Genomic DNA, 12919 nt, shown 5'->3' with positions numbered 1-12919 from the left:
ATTTTTACTTTTAGAAAAAAAAATTTATTCACTCTGTGTGTGTGTGTGTGTGTGTGTGTGTGTGTGTGTGTGTGTGTGTGTTCTTTTCTGTTCCTCTGTTGTGTTTTTTTTGGTTGGTGGCAAAGGAACCAGCAGGGCTGAAGACCCTTCGTCTTGTGAGCATGCCCTCCTGGCGCCATGCAAACAGCGAGGATCAGGAAGAGGAAGATGATGATGATGTAGTAGGTTTTTTTGGGAATGCCAGCATCTCAGCTGGCACTGCAGGGCCACCAGAGAGGCCAGAGTTCTCAAGGTCTCCAAGTAGCTTGGTCCCCACTTGCTTTCTCTTTCCACCAGGGAGTATGGTTCCCAAAGAAAGTGGTTAAAACTAACTGTGTCTGTTGCTACTGTTAGATGATCCTGAAGTGGGAATTTTTTTGCTTATCTGAGAATGATTGACACAAAAATAATCATAGTACTTGGAACTGTCAAGTCCCTTTGACCTGGAGACCTGCGGCTTTCTGTTGGCCTTGTTGTGTTGTCTGAATCTGATTGCAGAACTGTGGAAAGTGTAGGTGTCAGCATGAAAATCCGTTGCTCACAATTCCACAGTATAGACTAACTGGTATTCTCTCCACTTGTCTAGCCTCTGGGTTCTCACCAAACACATGCCAGTTGTTTTCAAAATATAGAGTGTTGTTTGCAAACTCACTGCATGAGATACTTCGGCCTTGGTCAGTAATTCTCTGGTTACTACAAGGAACAGATTTAACTTGCATGCTCTTGGGCTGTTTACTTTTGGTGGAGAGAGTGTTTGTAAGAGAAGCCTTTTCTGCAGATAGGTACTAAATTAGAACCCATAATCTCTCTGCAGAGATGGGGTGACACCCACAATCCCTAACCTCTTCAAGTCATCTTTTCATCTCCTTCCCCATTGCCTCAGAATTTGGTTTAGACTGTCACTCTCTAAGCTTTATTCACAGTTGATCTGAAATGATTGAGCATTCTTGCTGAAAAAATTTTCCCTGAAGCTTCACGGGAGAAGTTATCCTGTTGCGCAGAGAGGCCTTGGCATTATTATTGCAGATCCACCACAGAACCACCTTATATTTGCTCAGCCATTACCACACAGTACCAATTTGATATTTACAAATGAACTGGGTGTACTCTAACGAGGGTGATGTCCCAGACCTAGCTTTAGAACAATAAAGTACTCCTGCAAAGTGAGAAGCTGTGAGAGCAGATCCCTGTTGTCACAGCACTGCTGGCCAGACACACTTTACTCACCTCCTGGGAGTCACGATGGCACCTCGGGCAAGTCACCAGTGAAGATGGCTTTCCTCCCTCCCTCCCTTCCTCCTCTCTCACTCTCCTTCCTTCCTTCCTTCCTTCCTTCCTTCCTTCCTTCCTTCCTTCCTTCCTTCCTTTCTTTCTTTCTTTCTTTCTTTCTTTCTTTCTTTCTTTCATGACCCAAGGATTAAGTGGCAGAAACAGTTTCTTTGTGATTCTTAAGTAGCCCATCACCATTAAGAACCTTGTTCTGAGAACTTCATCTGGGAATGAGTGGCTTTCCTACAGTGATGCTCACCTCCTTGGGAGATGGATTCTTTCCTAGATTTTCTCTCCCATTTTAGATTTTTTTCCCTCACTTTTCTTGAGCACCTGTAACTCTATTCCCTATACTTAAAAATTGTCTTCCTAGAGTCACCCTTCTCTGGCCAGTTTATGATAGGGTTGGTTCCACCCGTTACTGAGGTATGCAGTTAGGGCTTTCTGCCTTTTCTCTGCAGTGTGGATAACTCGATGTTCTGTTAACCTCACACCCCACACCAAGCTCTGCTACACACAGCTGCAGAAGAGCCTGTGGAGGAGCAGCACGGGTGCAGCCGTGCCTCAGCAAGCCTGTAGGTTTGTGTGATGTGCAGTGGTGTGCACGGCACCGTAGGCTGCTGTAGCTGCTCCATGCAGGCAGGCCCTGCTCTCAGGGGTGCTTCAGTTAATGCTCCCACGCCTGGCTTCAGCCCTGAGGAATTCTTGTGTGGTCTTTAGTCCTTGAAGGGAAAGAGGAAAAGCTGTGTACAGGTCGGTTGGCATAGCTGAAATTAGCATCCCTTTTCTTCATTGCAGCCCCGGGAAAAGGGCAGGATGCGTTTTCACAGGCTGCAGAATGTGCAGATTGCCCTGGACTTCTTAAAGCAGCGGCAGGTAAGAAAGTCCGACGGGATCCAGTCCTGGCCCTTTGTCCTTACACAGAACTTGTACTTTTTTGAGAGGATCAGTGTTCATGAACAAAGATGATCTGTGTGGGGTCAAAATGAAGATAAAAAAGTCGTGAAGAAGGTGGGAGTAAGGAAGTCCAGGATAATTTCTCAGACATGTCATGTCTGAGAAAAAGGTCTGACTGTCATGCCGTGGTGACTTTTGTGGTTCTGGGGATTAAACCCAAGGCCATATGCTCACTAGGCAAGGACTCTATCACTGAGCCAAATCCCCAGTAGTGACTTAAGGGAATGGCTACTTATTTGTATATTCATTCATTCATTCATTCATTCATTCTTTTTTTTGAAAGAAGTCTTACTTTGTAACTCAAACTGGCTTGAAATTTATTATATAGACCAGGCTAGCCTCAAGTTTACAGAGATCTGTTTACCTTTGCCTCCAGAGTGCTGAGACTAAAGATACATGCCACTGCACCAAGCTCATTTATTATTTTGAGGCAAGGTCTAGCCTTATAGTTCAGTCTGATCTCAAATTCTACTAAATGTTTCTGTTAGCCTCCCAAGGACTGGGGTCATAGAATTGCACTACTAAATCTGGCCAAGAGAGTGGTTTTTAGTAGAGTAGAAAAGTGTTTGGAGTATAGTAGACCTAGATGTCAGAGGGAAATAACATTGTTCCCTTCCTAGATAAGGAAGACACCAAAAGGTCTTCAGACAGAGGAGGAAAAGCCCATAAAAGGAAAAGACTGAAAATTATCAGGAGCATTAAGTCATAGAGCTGTGTGTGGTGGTCCATGTCTATAATCTAGCAGTTAGGAGGCTGAGGCAGGAGGGTCATGAGGCTGGGCTACATTGCAAGACCCTAACTCAAAGCAAAATGACCAAGGACCAGTGGAGTGGAAAAAGATAGAAGAGTCCTAAAATGTTTGTTCTAGAAGATATCGTAGAGATCGAAGAATTCAATTTCTTCAGTGATTTGAATTACAGAGAATTGAGATCTGGCTATCTGACGTGTCCTGGTCCAGATCACAGAAGTTAGAGCAGAGCTGGGATTTGAACTCCTGTCTCCTGACATGTGGGTTAGTGTTCCTCCTCCTGTCAGTGCTTGTCTCTACACCCTCTGTCCTCTCAGGACTTCCTAACCAGTGGGACCAAGTCCTGGGATCAAGAGACAAGAAGCAGAGCCAAATTGCTGTGGTTAATGAATACATTTAGAAACAGGGTCTCACTATGTTGCCCTAGCTGGCCTGGAACTCTCTATGTAGACCAGGCCTACCTTGAACTCATGGGAGATCCACCTGCCTCTGCCTTCTGAGAGCTGGGAATAAAAGCATGTACCATCAAGCCTTCCTGGAGAGGTTATTTTTGAAAGGAAAAAGACTTGCCTCTTGTTAGGGAGAAGGATAGAAGGAGGGGTGAAGATAATGCTGTCTTGTGGTAGGGAAGAAGGTGGATGAGGGGGTCAGAGGGTCCACCTCCCCAGTGTAAGCTGTATGGGAAAAAATTGGTGTAGCCAGGATTGCCTAGCAACAGTAAGAGTCAACATGACATTAAATGGTTTGTATATTTTTTTTAGTCTAATTAACTTGAGAAAATGTCCTTATTGCTTCCACAATAATGTATGAATGTAACATCTATTATTGGATTGTTAATTCCTCATTTGCTCCAATGTTGAGAACATGTTCTTAACATCTTTAGCTTCACTACTCATCAGATCGAATGGTGTATAATTGATGGAGATCTATTTGTTTAAATAATTGAATAATGAATGGTAGGAGTAATGGAGGCTGTTGGAATATTTAGGAGGAAGCCACATTGGAATGTCTGTATGTTGAGTTAGAAAAACCTCAAAAGGGTCTTAGCAGACAAGCTAAAATAAGAATTGATTAGCTAGAAGTGCAACTAAGGACAGAGGATGGAATCGATTACTATAATAGCAGGGACATGTGGGCAAAGTCCATAATAGACTCAGAAGGGCAGGGAATCACTAGGGCAGTCCCTTGTAATGGGGAGGCCCAAGCTATAGTCATGAAGGTGACCAAAGTTCTTCAGAATTGAAAACACTTGAGTCAATGTGTGTTAAGATTGTAAGAAGGTGGCAGATGGTAAGGCAGAAAAAGAAAATAAGAGTCGGGTGCTAAGGTCATTGAGGAAATTCTTAGAAGATAATCTGGCCGGGCGGTGGTGGCGCACGCCTTTAATCCCAGCACTCGGGAGGCAGAGCCAGGCGGATCTCTGTGAGTTCGAGGCCAGCCTGGGCTACCAAGTGAGTTCCAGGAAAGGCGCAAAGCTACACAGAGAAACCCTGTCTCAAAAAACAAAAAAACAAAAAAACAAAAAAAAAAAAAAAGAAGAAGATAATCTGGCCAAGGGAGGTGGCATCTCAGGAAAGGGTAGGACTGGGGAATATGGACTCATCTGGTATGGCCCTCATACCAGCTCTAGGTTGTTAGTGACTGGTAACTAGGGGAACCGAATTTCCAGACTGGAAGAGCAGGTTCTCCCACCTCCATATCACCCCAGAGATTAGAACCTAGTTACAGAAAAGGGAGGAACTCTCCGAGCTGAACTTTAGTGGAACCTCTGAGTAGAGGTCACAGGGGTCCTTTACAGATAGATTCCTGTTCGATGGAAGAGACAGAGCAAGGACCTCCCTTTCCAGCTTGTCACAAGTAACGGACTCTGCGAGAGAATGACAGAAAAGACCAGTGGGGTTGAGGCTTGCTCAGCACACTCTGTTTTAAAAGCTTACATCTTAGTTAAGAATCCTCAGTTTTAGGCTAGAGAGATGGCTCAGTAGTTAAGAGTATTTGTTGCTCTTTCAGAGGACCTATGTTCTATTTCTAGCACCCACGTGGCCCCTTATAATTTTCTGTAACTCTAGTTCCAGAGGATGTGATGTCCTCTTCTGGCCTCCATGGACACTAGGCATACGTGTAGGCAACACACTCAGAAAATAAAAACACAAATAAATATCTTAAAAAAAAAGAAGAAGAAGAAAGAAAAAGAAAGGGTGGTGGTACATACCTTTAATCCCAGCACTCCAACACTTGGAAGGCAGAGGTAGGTGGATCTCTATTCAAGGCCAGCCTAGTCTACATACTGTCTAGGACAGCTAGGGCCACATAGAGAGACCCGGTCTCAAAGAACGAGCAAAAATAAAACCTCAGTTTCCTGCATAGTAGAACAGTTGACCATCAAAGGGGAGAGAACGTCTATGTGTCTCAGCACATTGTGTTCTTGGAATGGCATTTTAGGAGTAAAGCTGAGATGGGTGTTGTATCAGGAAGAGAGATCTATGACAGAGAAGGAAATGGAGAGAGAAGCAGGGAGTGATGGGGGGAGGGGCGTCTCTTTTAACCCGCAAAGAAAAGAACAAGTCAGGGTTCTGGCTAACCATGCAACTTGCAATGCCATGTGCTCACAAGGTTGCTTTACTGGTGAAAGTGCCGAATAGTTCAACTACCCTGAAAAGTAATGTGACAGTGTGTTATAAAGCTGTACATACATGACCTAGCAATCTCCCGGGAATTTACCCTAGAGAAATGAAAACAAAAATCTGAACAAGAATATTGGAGCTTTACTTAGAAATAATCCACAAACCCTCCCATGGATGAATGGGCAAGCTCTGGGCAGGACATCTGTACAGTAGAATACTCCTTGGCAGTTACAGGGAACAAACCATTCATGTAGCAGCTTGGATGGGAGTCTCAAGAACTTTATGCTCTGTAGTGGGTAGGGGAAGCAACCTAGTATCAAGGGTTACATGCCATTCTTGAAAAAGCAAAATGAGCCAGTGTAGTCAGGACCTCAGAATGAGGCACAGCTCTACTGTTGGAACGTGAGTATCATGGGCTGTTGTGGGATAACGAGAGGTGTTGTATGTGGTGCTATAAAAGTATTAGAGTTCATAGACTCTTAAGCCAAAAGTTAATTTAACTGTGTGTTAATAGTGAAAATTAATAAAAGTCAAACCAGAAAAGAAACTTCTTGGGCTTGAAGACCAGCTTGCCTTTCGTTTTCAGGTGAAGCTAGTGAACATCCGCAACGATGACATCACAGATGGCAACCCCAAGCTAACCCTCGGGCTGATCTGGACCATCATCCTGCACTTCCAGGTAAGGTCTGGGGTTCTTGTCGCTTGGTTTGTACACGGCCTAGAAACCTGTGCCGCCTCCTCCAGGCGGAATTTGTGTTACTTCTCTGTATTTGGTAGTTAACAATGATGGGTAGCAATTGGAAAGGAATATTAAGATGAGCCTGGAGACAAGATGCTGTATCCTAAGCCCCCAGTGTCATAATTTTTGCACTATGAAAATAGAGGGAGTTCCTCTTGTGGTTTGGTCTTGTCCCTAGATGTCTGGAACTAGAAGTCTGCTTTCTTAGTGAAGGGGCCTCAGTATGAAGGATAGGGTGACGTTGGGTCTGATACTTTAGGGGGTACATGAAGAGTCGTAACCAGCTATGGCAAGACTCTTCTCATCTGATCTTTAAACACTGCTGGTTAATCATAGCCCCTTAGTTGCTGTTTGTCTGTGTACGGGGGGGGGGGGGGGGGTAGAGCACAGCCTGTTGTAGCATGAATCTTAATTAGTCTTAATAAAAACCCAGAGCCAGATATCAGGGTAAATGCTGAAAGATCAGAGAGACAAAGGAACAAGCCACAGCTACCTCTCGCCTCAGTCAAAAAAGACTGAGCCACCTTATATTCCTTTCTCTGCCCAGCCATGTCACTTCCTGTCTCAACCGCCCTAGTGCTAGGATTAAAGGTGTGTGCTTCCACTGCCTGGCCTTTATAGCTAACTAGTGGCTGGCTTTGCCCTCCGATCTTCAGAGAAGCTTTATATGTTAGAGCATACACAAAATATCACCATACCCTGGTGCAGGTTTTATAGCCATAAACAGTGGTATCCTGAAATGTTTATAGCTCTTAAGACCTTCCTGGTGCCATTTCTTTCAAAGTTGACACAACTTCTTTTAAAGTCTGGCTTGCTGTTAGAAAAGAATAACCCTCTTTTAGTAAAAAGAATGTTCTTTTTAAATCACTTTTAGTCCTGCCTAACAAAGCTGATTCTCAGGCAGCTCTCTAGGATCCAGTTGTTGCCTGTAAGATGACTGACTGAGGGGAGCATCTTTCAGCAGGTGTGAAAAGGCACAGGGGGTGAGGCCAGTGGGACATCCTAGTTGGAGAGATTGCACCACCTTCTGGTTGAATCAGAGCTGCAGATGCCTCAGAATTCCTTAGACCCTGAGAAAATTCTTAGATCACAGGCTTGTTTCCTGGGACTTTGGTTTAGAGCCAATGCTGGCATTCAGCAGCATGAGTAAGGTTTGGAATGTGTGGAATTAGTGTGTTTGAGTATAGGAATAGCTGGGGATCTGAGCTGGGTGAGTATACCCTTCAGAGTAGAAATAAACATTTTGTTGAGCCTTTACATAGGACTGCAGTTATCTTCTTGAGACTTTTACGAACAGAGAGGATTGTGTGTGTGGGTGGGTGGGGGCATTGGTTTGTTGCTGTTTGTTTTTGACATAAAATGCCCTCATTGTGAGCACTTAATACTATGCTCACAGGTATGAGATAATTCGTACTATGTCTCTGTTTACCCCGACAGCAACTAATTTTCCTTTGAACTCAGAGGCCAAAGAATAAAAACACTGTGTCTCTCAGTTGAAGCTTTGGTGATAGAGGAGATGGGCATAATGGAGTGGTTGCTTTCCCAAGCAGCCCCACCAGGAAGCTGTCTTCTCTCCCTGTTTACAGCTATTCCAGTGCTGAGGGTATGGAACCCTGGATAGCAGGGTGCTTGTCATGCAGGCAGGAGGCCATGTGCACCATATCTAATATGACAAACACACTTTCTTTAATTTAAAAATTGTATTTTATGTATATGGGCATTTTTGTCTGCATATATGTCTGTACATGTCTGGCCAAAAGAGGGTGTTGGATTTCCTGGGGCTGGAGTTACTGATGGTTGTGAGCCACCATGTAAGTGCTGGGAACTGAACCTGGGTCCTCTTCAAGGGCAGTCAGTGCTCTCGATAGCTGAGCCGTCTCACCCAGCTCCATAAACACTTTCTTTGTTACAAAAAAATTCACTCATTTATGGAAGTAAAGAATTAACACATGGGCAGTGGTGGCGCACGCCTTTAATCCCAGCACGCGGGAGGCAGAGCCAGGCGGATCTCTGTGAGCTCGAGGCCAGCCTGGGCTATAGAGTGAGTTCCAGGAAAGGCACAAAGCTACACAGAGAAACCTTGTCTCGGAAAAAAAAAAAAAAAAAAAAAAAAAAGAAGAATTACCACATACCCAACATCTTGTTCAAGAATTATTAACTCATAATTATAATCTCCTTTATAGCCTAATTCACTCCTCAAGCCTCAGCTCAGACTTTGTATGCTTTTATCTTTTGTATGGTGTTTATCTCTGAAATATCAGGTCTTTTTGTTTAAGCAAGCCACAATAAGTTCATACCTTAAAATTTAATACTTCATAAAACTATCACATATCTGATCAATGTTATGATATCCCCAGTGATCTCACTTTTTAAAAAAAAAGTTTGGTTTGGCTTAGAATCAAAACTAGGTATACATATATATTATATCAAATCTGTCTATTCCCATGTCCAATTTGCTGAAGAATTCAGAACTTCTATAGAGTTTATTAAGATGCTGATAGCATCCCTGGGGTATCTTCTAAGTGTCCTCTTTCCCCGTGTTGCCTGTAAACTACTAGTTAGAGCTAAACCTGGGGCTCAGTGACACAGCTTTAGAAGTCCTCTCTCCTTTCTCCCTCCTCCCTCCCTCCCTCCATTCTCCCTCCTTCTCCCTCCCTCCTCCTTCCTGAGACAGGGTTTCTCTTTGTAGCTTTAGCTGTCTGTCCTGGAACTCTCTATGCAGACCATGCTGACCTAAGTTATCTCACAGAGATCTCTCTGCCTCCATCTCTAAAGTGTGTGCTGTGATTAAAGGCGCGCACCACCACCTCCTGGCATATGTCAGCTTTTTACTGCTGTTTAGTATTTTGTTATAGGGCATACTATAGATGTCATTTTTTTTTCTTCATAAGTAGATGGCATTTGGGTTCCCCCCTTTGAGTATGAAGTTATTATAAACAATGATGTGATTAATTTTTTTTTTTTACATTTCTGTGTGCATGTATATACACTCACACTCATGTCACCGTGTGCACATGGAGGTCAGTCTGAAACTTTCAGGAGTTGATTCTCCTTCTATCGGGTGGGTTCCAGGCACTGACCTCAGTCTGTCTGGCTTGGCAATACACACCTTTAACCACAGAGTTGTCTCACTGTCCCAGCATGAATATTTTTATAATCATCTTTGTGTAGACAATGCTTTCATTTCTCTCTTTTAAAAAAGTTTATTGAATTTTTTCATACAATATATATTGATTGTATTATTTTCTCTCCCCCAGCTTCTCCCAGATTTTCCCAACACAACTTCATGTTCTTTCTCTCTTAGTGGAAAGAAAAAACAAATGAACAAACAAATGAAAAAGATAAAACAAAAAACCCCTCACATACACACAAAAAAAGTAGATTCCATTTTGTGTTAGCCAACTGCTCCTGAGCATGGGACCTGCCCTGGAGTGTGCAAGTATAGTTGTAAATAGCTCTTTGGTTAAGGAACTTTGTGTTCACTCCCTCTTCTCTGTGCGAGGGTTTTGTCTGGCTTGAACTTTGCCGATTCATTTTTCTTGTATATATACTTATTAGATGTTCTCATCAAGATTACAACATATACATACATGTTGTGATGTATTGTTACTATATATAACTATGTGTAGCTACATCCATAGACATACACAAAGTAGAGCTGTTAGGTGTTAGCAGAGCAGCAAAGTAATCATTCTAGCCAGTCTTTGCAGTTGGTGTTGATGAAGGAGCACACTGATGTTTGTGTACATGTAGATGATAGATCATTTGTTTTTTTGAAATAGCTCTAGATTAAAACTTACTAGTACTGATGAGATTGGGAGTATGAGTATCTTTATAGGGGAGACTTATGGTTTCTAAAACACTTTGATACATTTTTAAAATATGTGTTAAGTGGCTGGAGTTCTTTCATTTTAACTTGTGTTTTTAGTTATGAAAATTTCAAGGACTCAAAAGCATATGTGATCCTTATGTGTAGTCACTTTATAACGAGACAGAGGTTAATAGTTTGTTCTTTATGCTTCAGAGGCTTTTTTCCTCTTCTTTTTCTTTAGAGAAACAAACCACTTCAGATACAGTCAGTTTTCTTGTTCCTTCTGCCCCATGGTGAATGCTCTTCTGAAGTTGGCATATATCATTCCTTAAATGCTTTTCTGTATTTATAACAGATTTGGGATCATAAACAATATGTGCTAGTATTTGTATGTTTGATGTTTCCAGTGTGCCCCACTCCAGCCTTGTGTATGTAAGACCCATGCTCTACTACCAAACTGAATACCCAGGCCTAGATTTTGTGGGGTTTGTCAGTGATGGTGACGGGTGGCCTGGCTTGTTCATCTGAACTGGTTTACAGAGTGTGGTATGAGTAGGACTCATACACCGCTATACCACACTTACGTTGTAGTAGATCACTTCATTATGTAAGTAAAGTGCTCACTGTTACTGTGAGCCTCTGTGTGTGTGACCTTGCCGTTGAGAGAAGAGACACCAGGACTGGAATTTCTATGCTGTAGGTGGAGCCAGGGGACAGCTCGTTGGAGTTGCTTCTCTCCTTCCCCTCATGTGGGAGGGTTTCAAGGATCAGACCTCTGGTGGGGAGCCTTCCTCAGCACACCTCCTAACCTGCTGAGCTATCTCACCAGCTCTCCTTGTCTGTAGCTTGTCTGCAAACTGCTCTTGAAACTACTGTCTGATTTACAATACTTGTTAGGTAATATCGTTATTTGGCATATTGCATGTTTCTTGTTTGTTGGTTTGCTCTTTAGCCCTGCACTAGGAGTAACCTTAGCAATGCCAAGGACTATCTTTGCTTGTCATAGAATAGGCACTCAATGAATATTCATTAAGTAGATGGATTGTTTCATGAATTTGATCATCTAAAAGCTGTGAAGGTAGGTTGACCAGACAGATGGGCTGTGACGGCTGTTTTTAGCATTGTTCAAGTGAGGGAACTGAAATGGAGTGACCAGCTGGCCTCTTTGGGCCACAGGTCTTTATAGCAATAACAGAATCCTTTTCTCTAGGTTTGCTCAAGCCCTTTTGTGGTGTTGAGGACTTTTAGTTTCTCTCCCCCAACCTCCCTCCCAGAGCAGATCTCTTGTGGCCTAGGCTATCCTTGAACTCGTGATCTTTCTGCCTTCACCTTCCAAGTGCTTAATTTAAGTATAAACCACCGTGCCAGTTGATTGTTCCACCTCCTCTTTGAGGAGCATTTTATGTGCTTTATGGCGCTCAGTACTTAGGGTATGATAAGATGCCATTCATGTTAATAGAGTGAATGAATAAATGTGCTCTTTAACTCTGGTTATCTCTCAAATAGAACTATGGGTAATAAATGGCTAACTGTAAAAAGCCAGAGGAAAAGACTTGAAGAATAAGTAGATCCCAAAAGTCAGCTTTCCCAGAAGGCACAGCCATGTGTTCGTAAGCTGTACCAGGAGAAGGTCCATGAAGAGGTTAGTCCTGTGGTCAGAGTTAACTTAGTAAAACAGTAGAAGCAGCCCTAAGAACAAAACTCAGTACCTAAACTTTGGGTCTTGGACTATACCTACTTTCTTTGGAATCCAGTTAAGGGGGAAAAAATAAGTGTACTGGGATTCCTGTGGGAGCTAGGGATGGCTCCTAATGTTTAGCTCCAGGCATAAATAAATAGGAATAAAAGGGATTATTATAGATGGAGCGGGCACTGAGCCAAGTGCTTTATGGACATTATATCATTAGCCTGTCTACAACCCCATTGTGTAGGTGGTAGTGTCTACATCTTATAGGTAAGGAAACTGAATCACTGAGTAAAGTAGTTAAGCTGCTTAGCTTAGAAGGGACCTAGTTCCACCCCACTGAAACTTGTTCTTGTCTTGACCAGTTTCTCTCTGTAGCAGAAGAAGATGATGCAACTGATATATGCAGACATTTAGAAAAGAATAGGCTCACAGAAACAAATATGATAAGTTCCACAAGCTCCCCAGAGAAAGCCCATAGCAGTAATAGTTATATTATTAAGCTGCTGTCTCTCTTGTCCCAGGTTGATCTGTTTCAGGGATTTATTTGCTTATATTTAATTGATGACAGTCAAGCTTGTACCTTGTTGCATACAACTTGAGTCCCCTTATTTCTGTTTTCTTCATTGGATATGTGAAGGTTTGGTGGCTGCATGAACAACTTGGTTGTAATGGCATGGTTTTTGTTGGGGGAACTGATTTACTGAACCTTAGTTTCCTGTGCTCTTACTTGCTGTGTTTCATGATGTCCATAAGATGGCGCTGCAGCTTTGCTGTCAGCTTTGGCAGCAGGCTTAGGGGAGAAGCACCTGCTGGATTGGATGGGGCAGTCTCAGGAGGGCTACATAGGAGCAGGGGCTTGAGGGTTTCTTGTAGCTTTTCTTCCAGGAAGGTTCATTTTAGGTCTTCAGAGAAGGAGGGTAGGGCTGTGCTGGTAAAAGTTTTTAGTGCTTACACAGAACATGGCAGAGCCCAGGGGTTCATCACTAGCCAGGACAACAGCAAACCACATTACATTTAATACACACACAAACACACACACACACGG

At 43.0% G+C, this 12919-nt stretch overlaps 1 protein-coding gene across 1 annotated transcript in view; it reads left to right on the top strand.

Moving 5' to 3' along the window:
- Macf1 (microtubule actin crosslinking factor 1) overlaps positions 1–12919 on the top strand; it is a 322169-nt gene that overhangs the window by 121944 nt on the left and 187306 nt on the right. Inside the window, exons 4-5 of the mRNA XM_059254918.1 lie at positions 2107–2184; positions 6224–6316. Coding sequence (XP_059110901.1) covers positions 2107–2184; positions 6224–6316 — 171 coding nt within the window. The remainder of the gene's footprint in view (positions 1–2106; positions 2185–6223; positions 6317–12919) is intronic.

Source organism: Peromyscus eremicus, chromosome 2 (assembly GCF_949786415.1).
Source record: "Peromyscus eremicus chromosome 2, PerEre_H2_v1, whole genome shotgun sequence".
Taxonomy (NCBI): Eukaryota; Metazoa; Chordata; class Mammalia; order Rodentia; family Cricetidae; genus Peromyscus; species Peromyscus eremicus.
The sequence above is the reverse complement of the archived record's forward strand: the minus strand, read 5'-3'. Positions and strand labels throughout refer to the sequence as shown.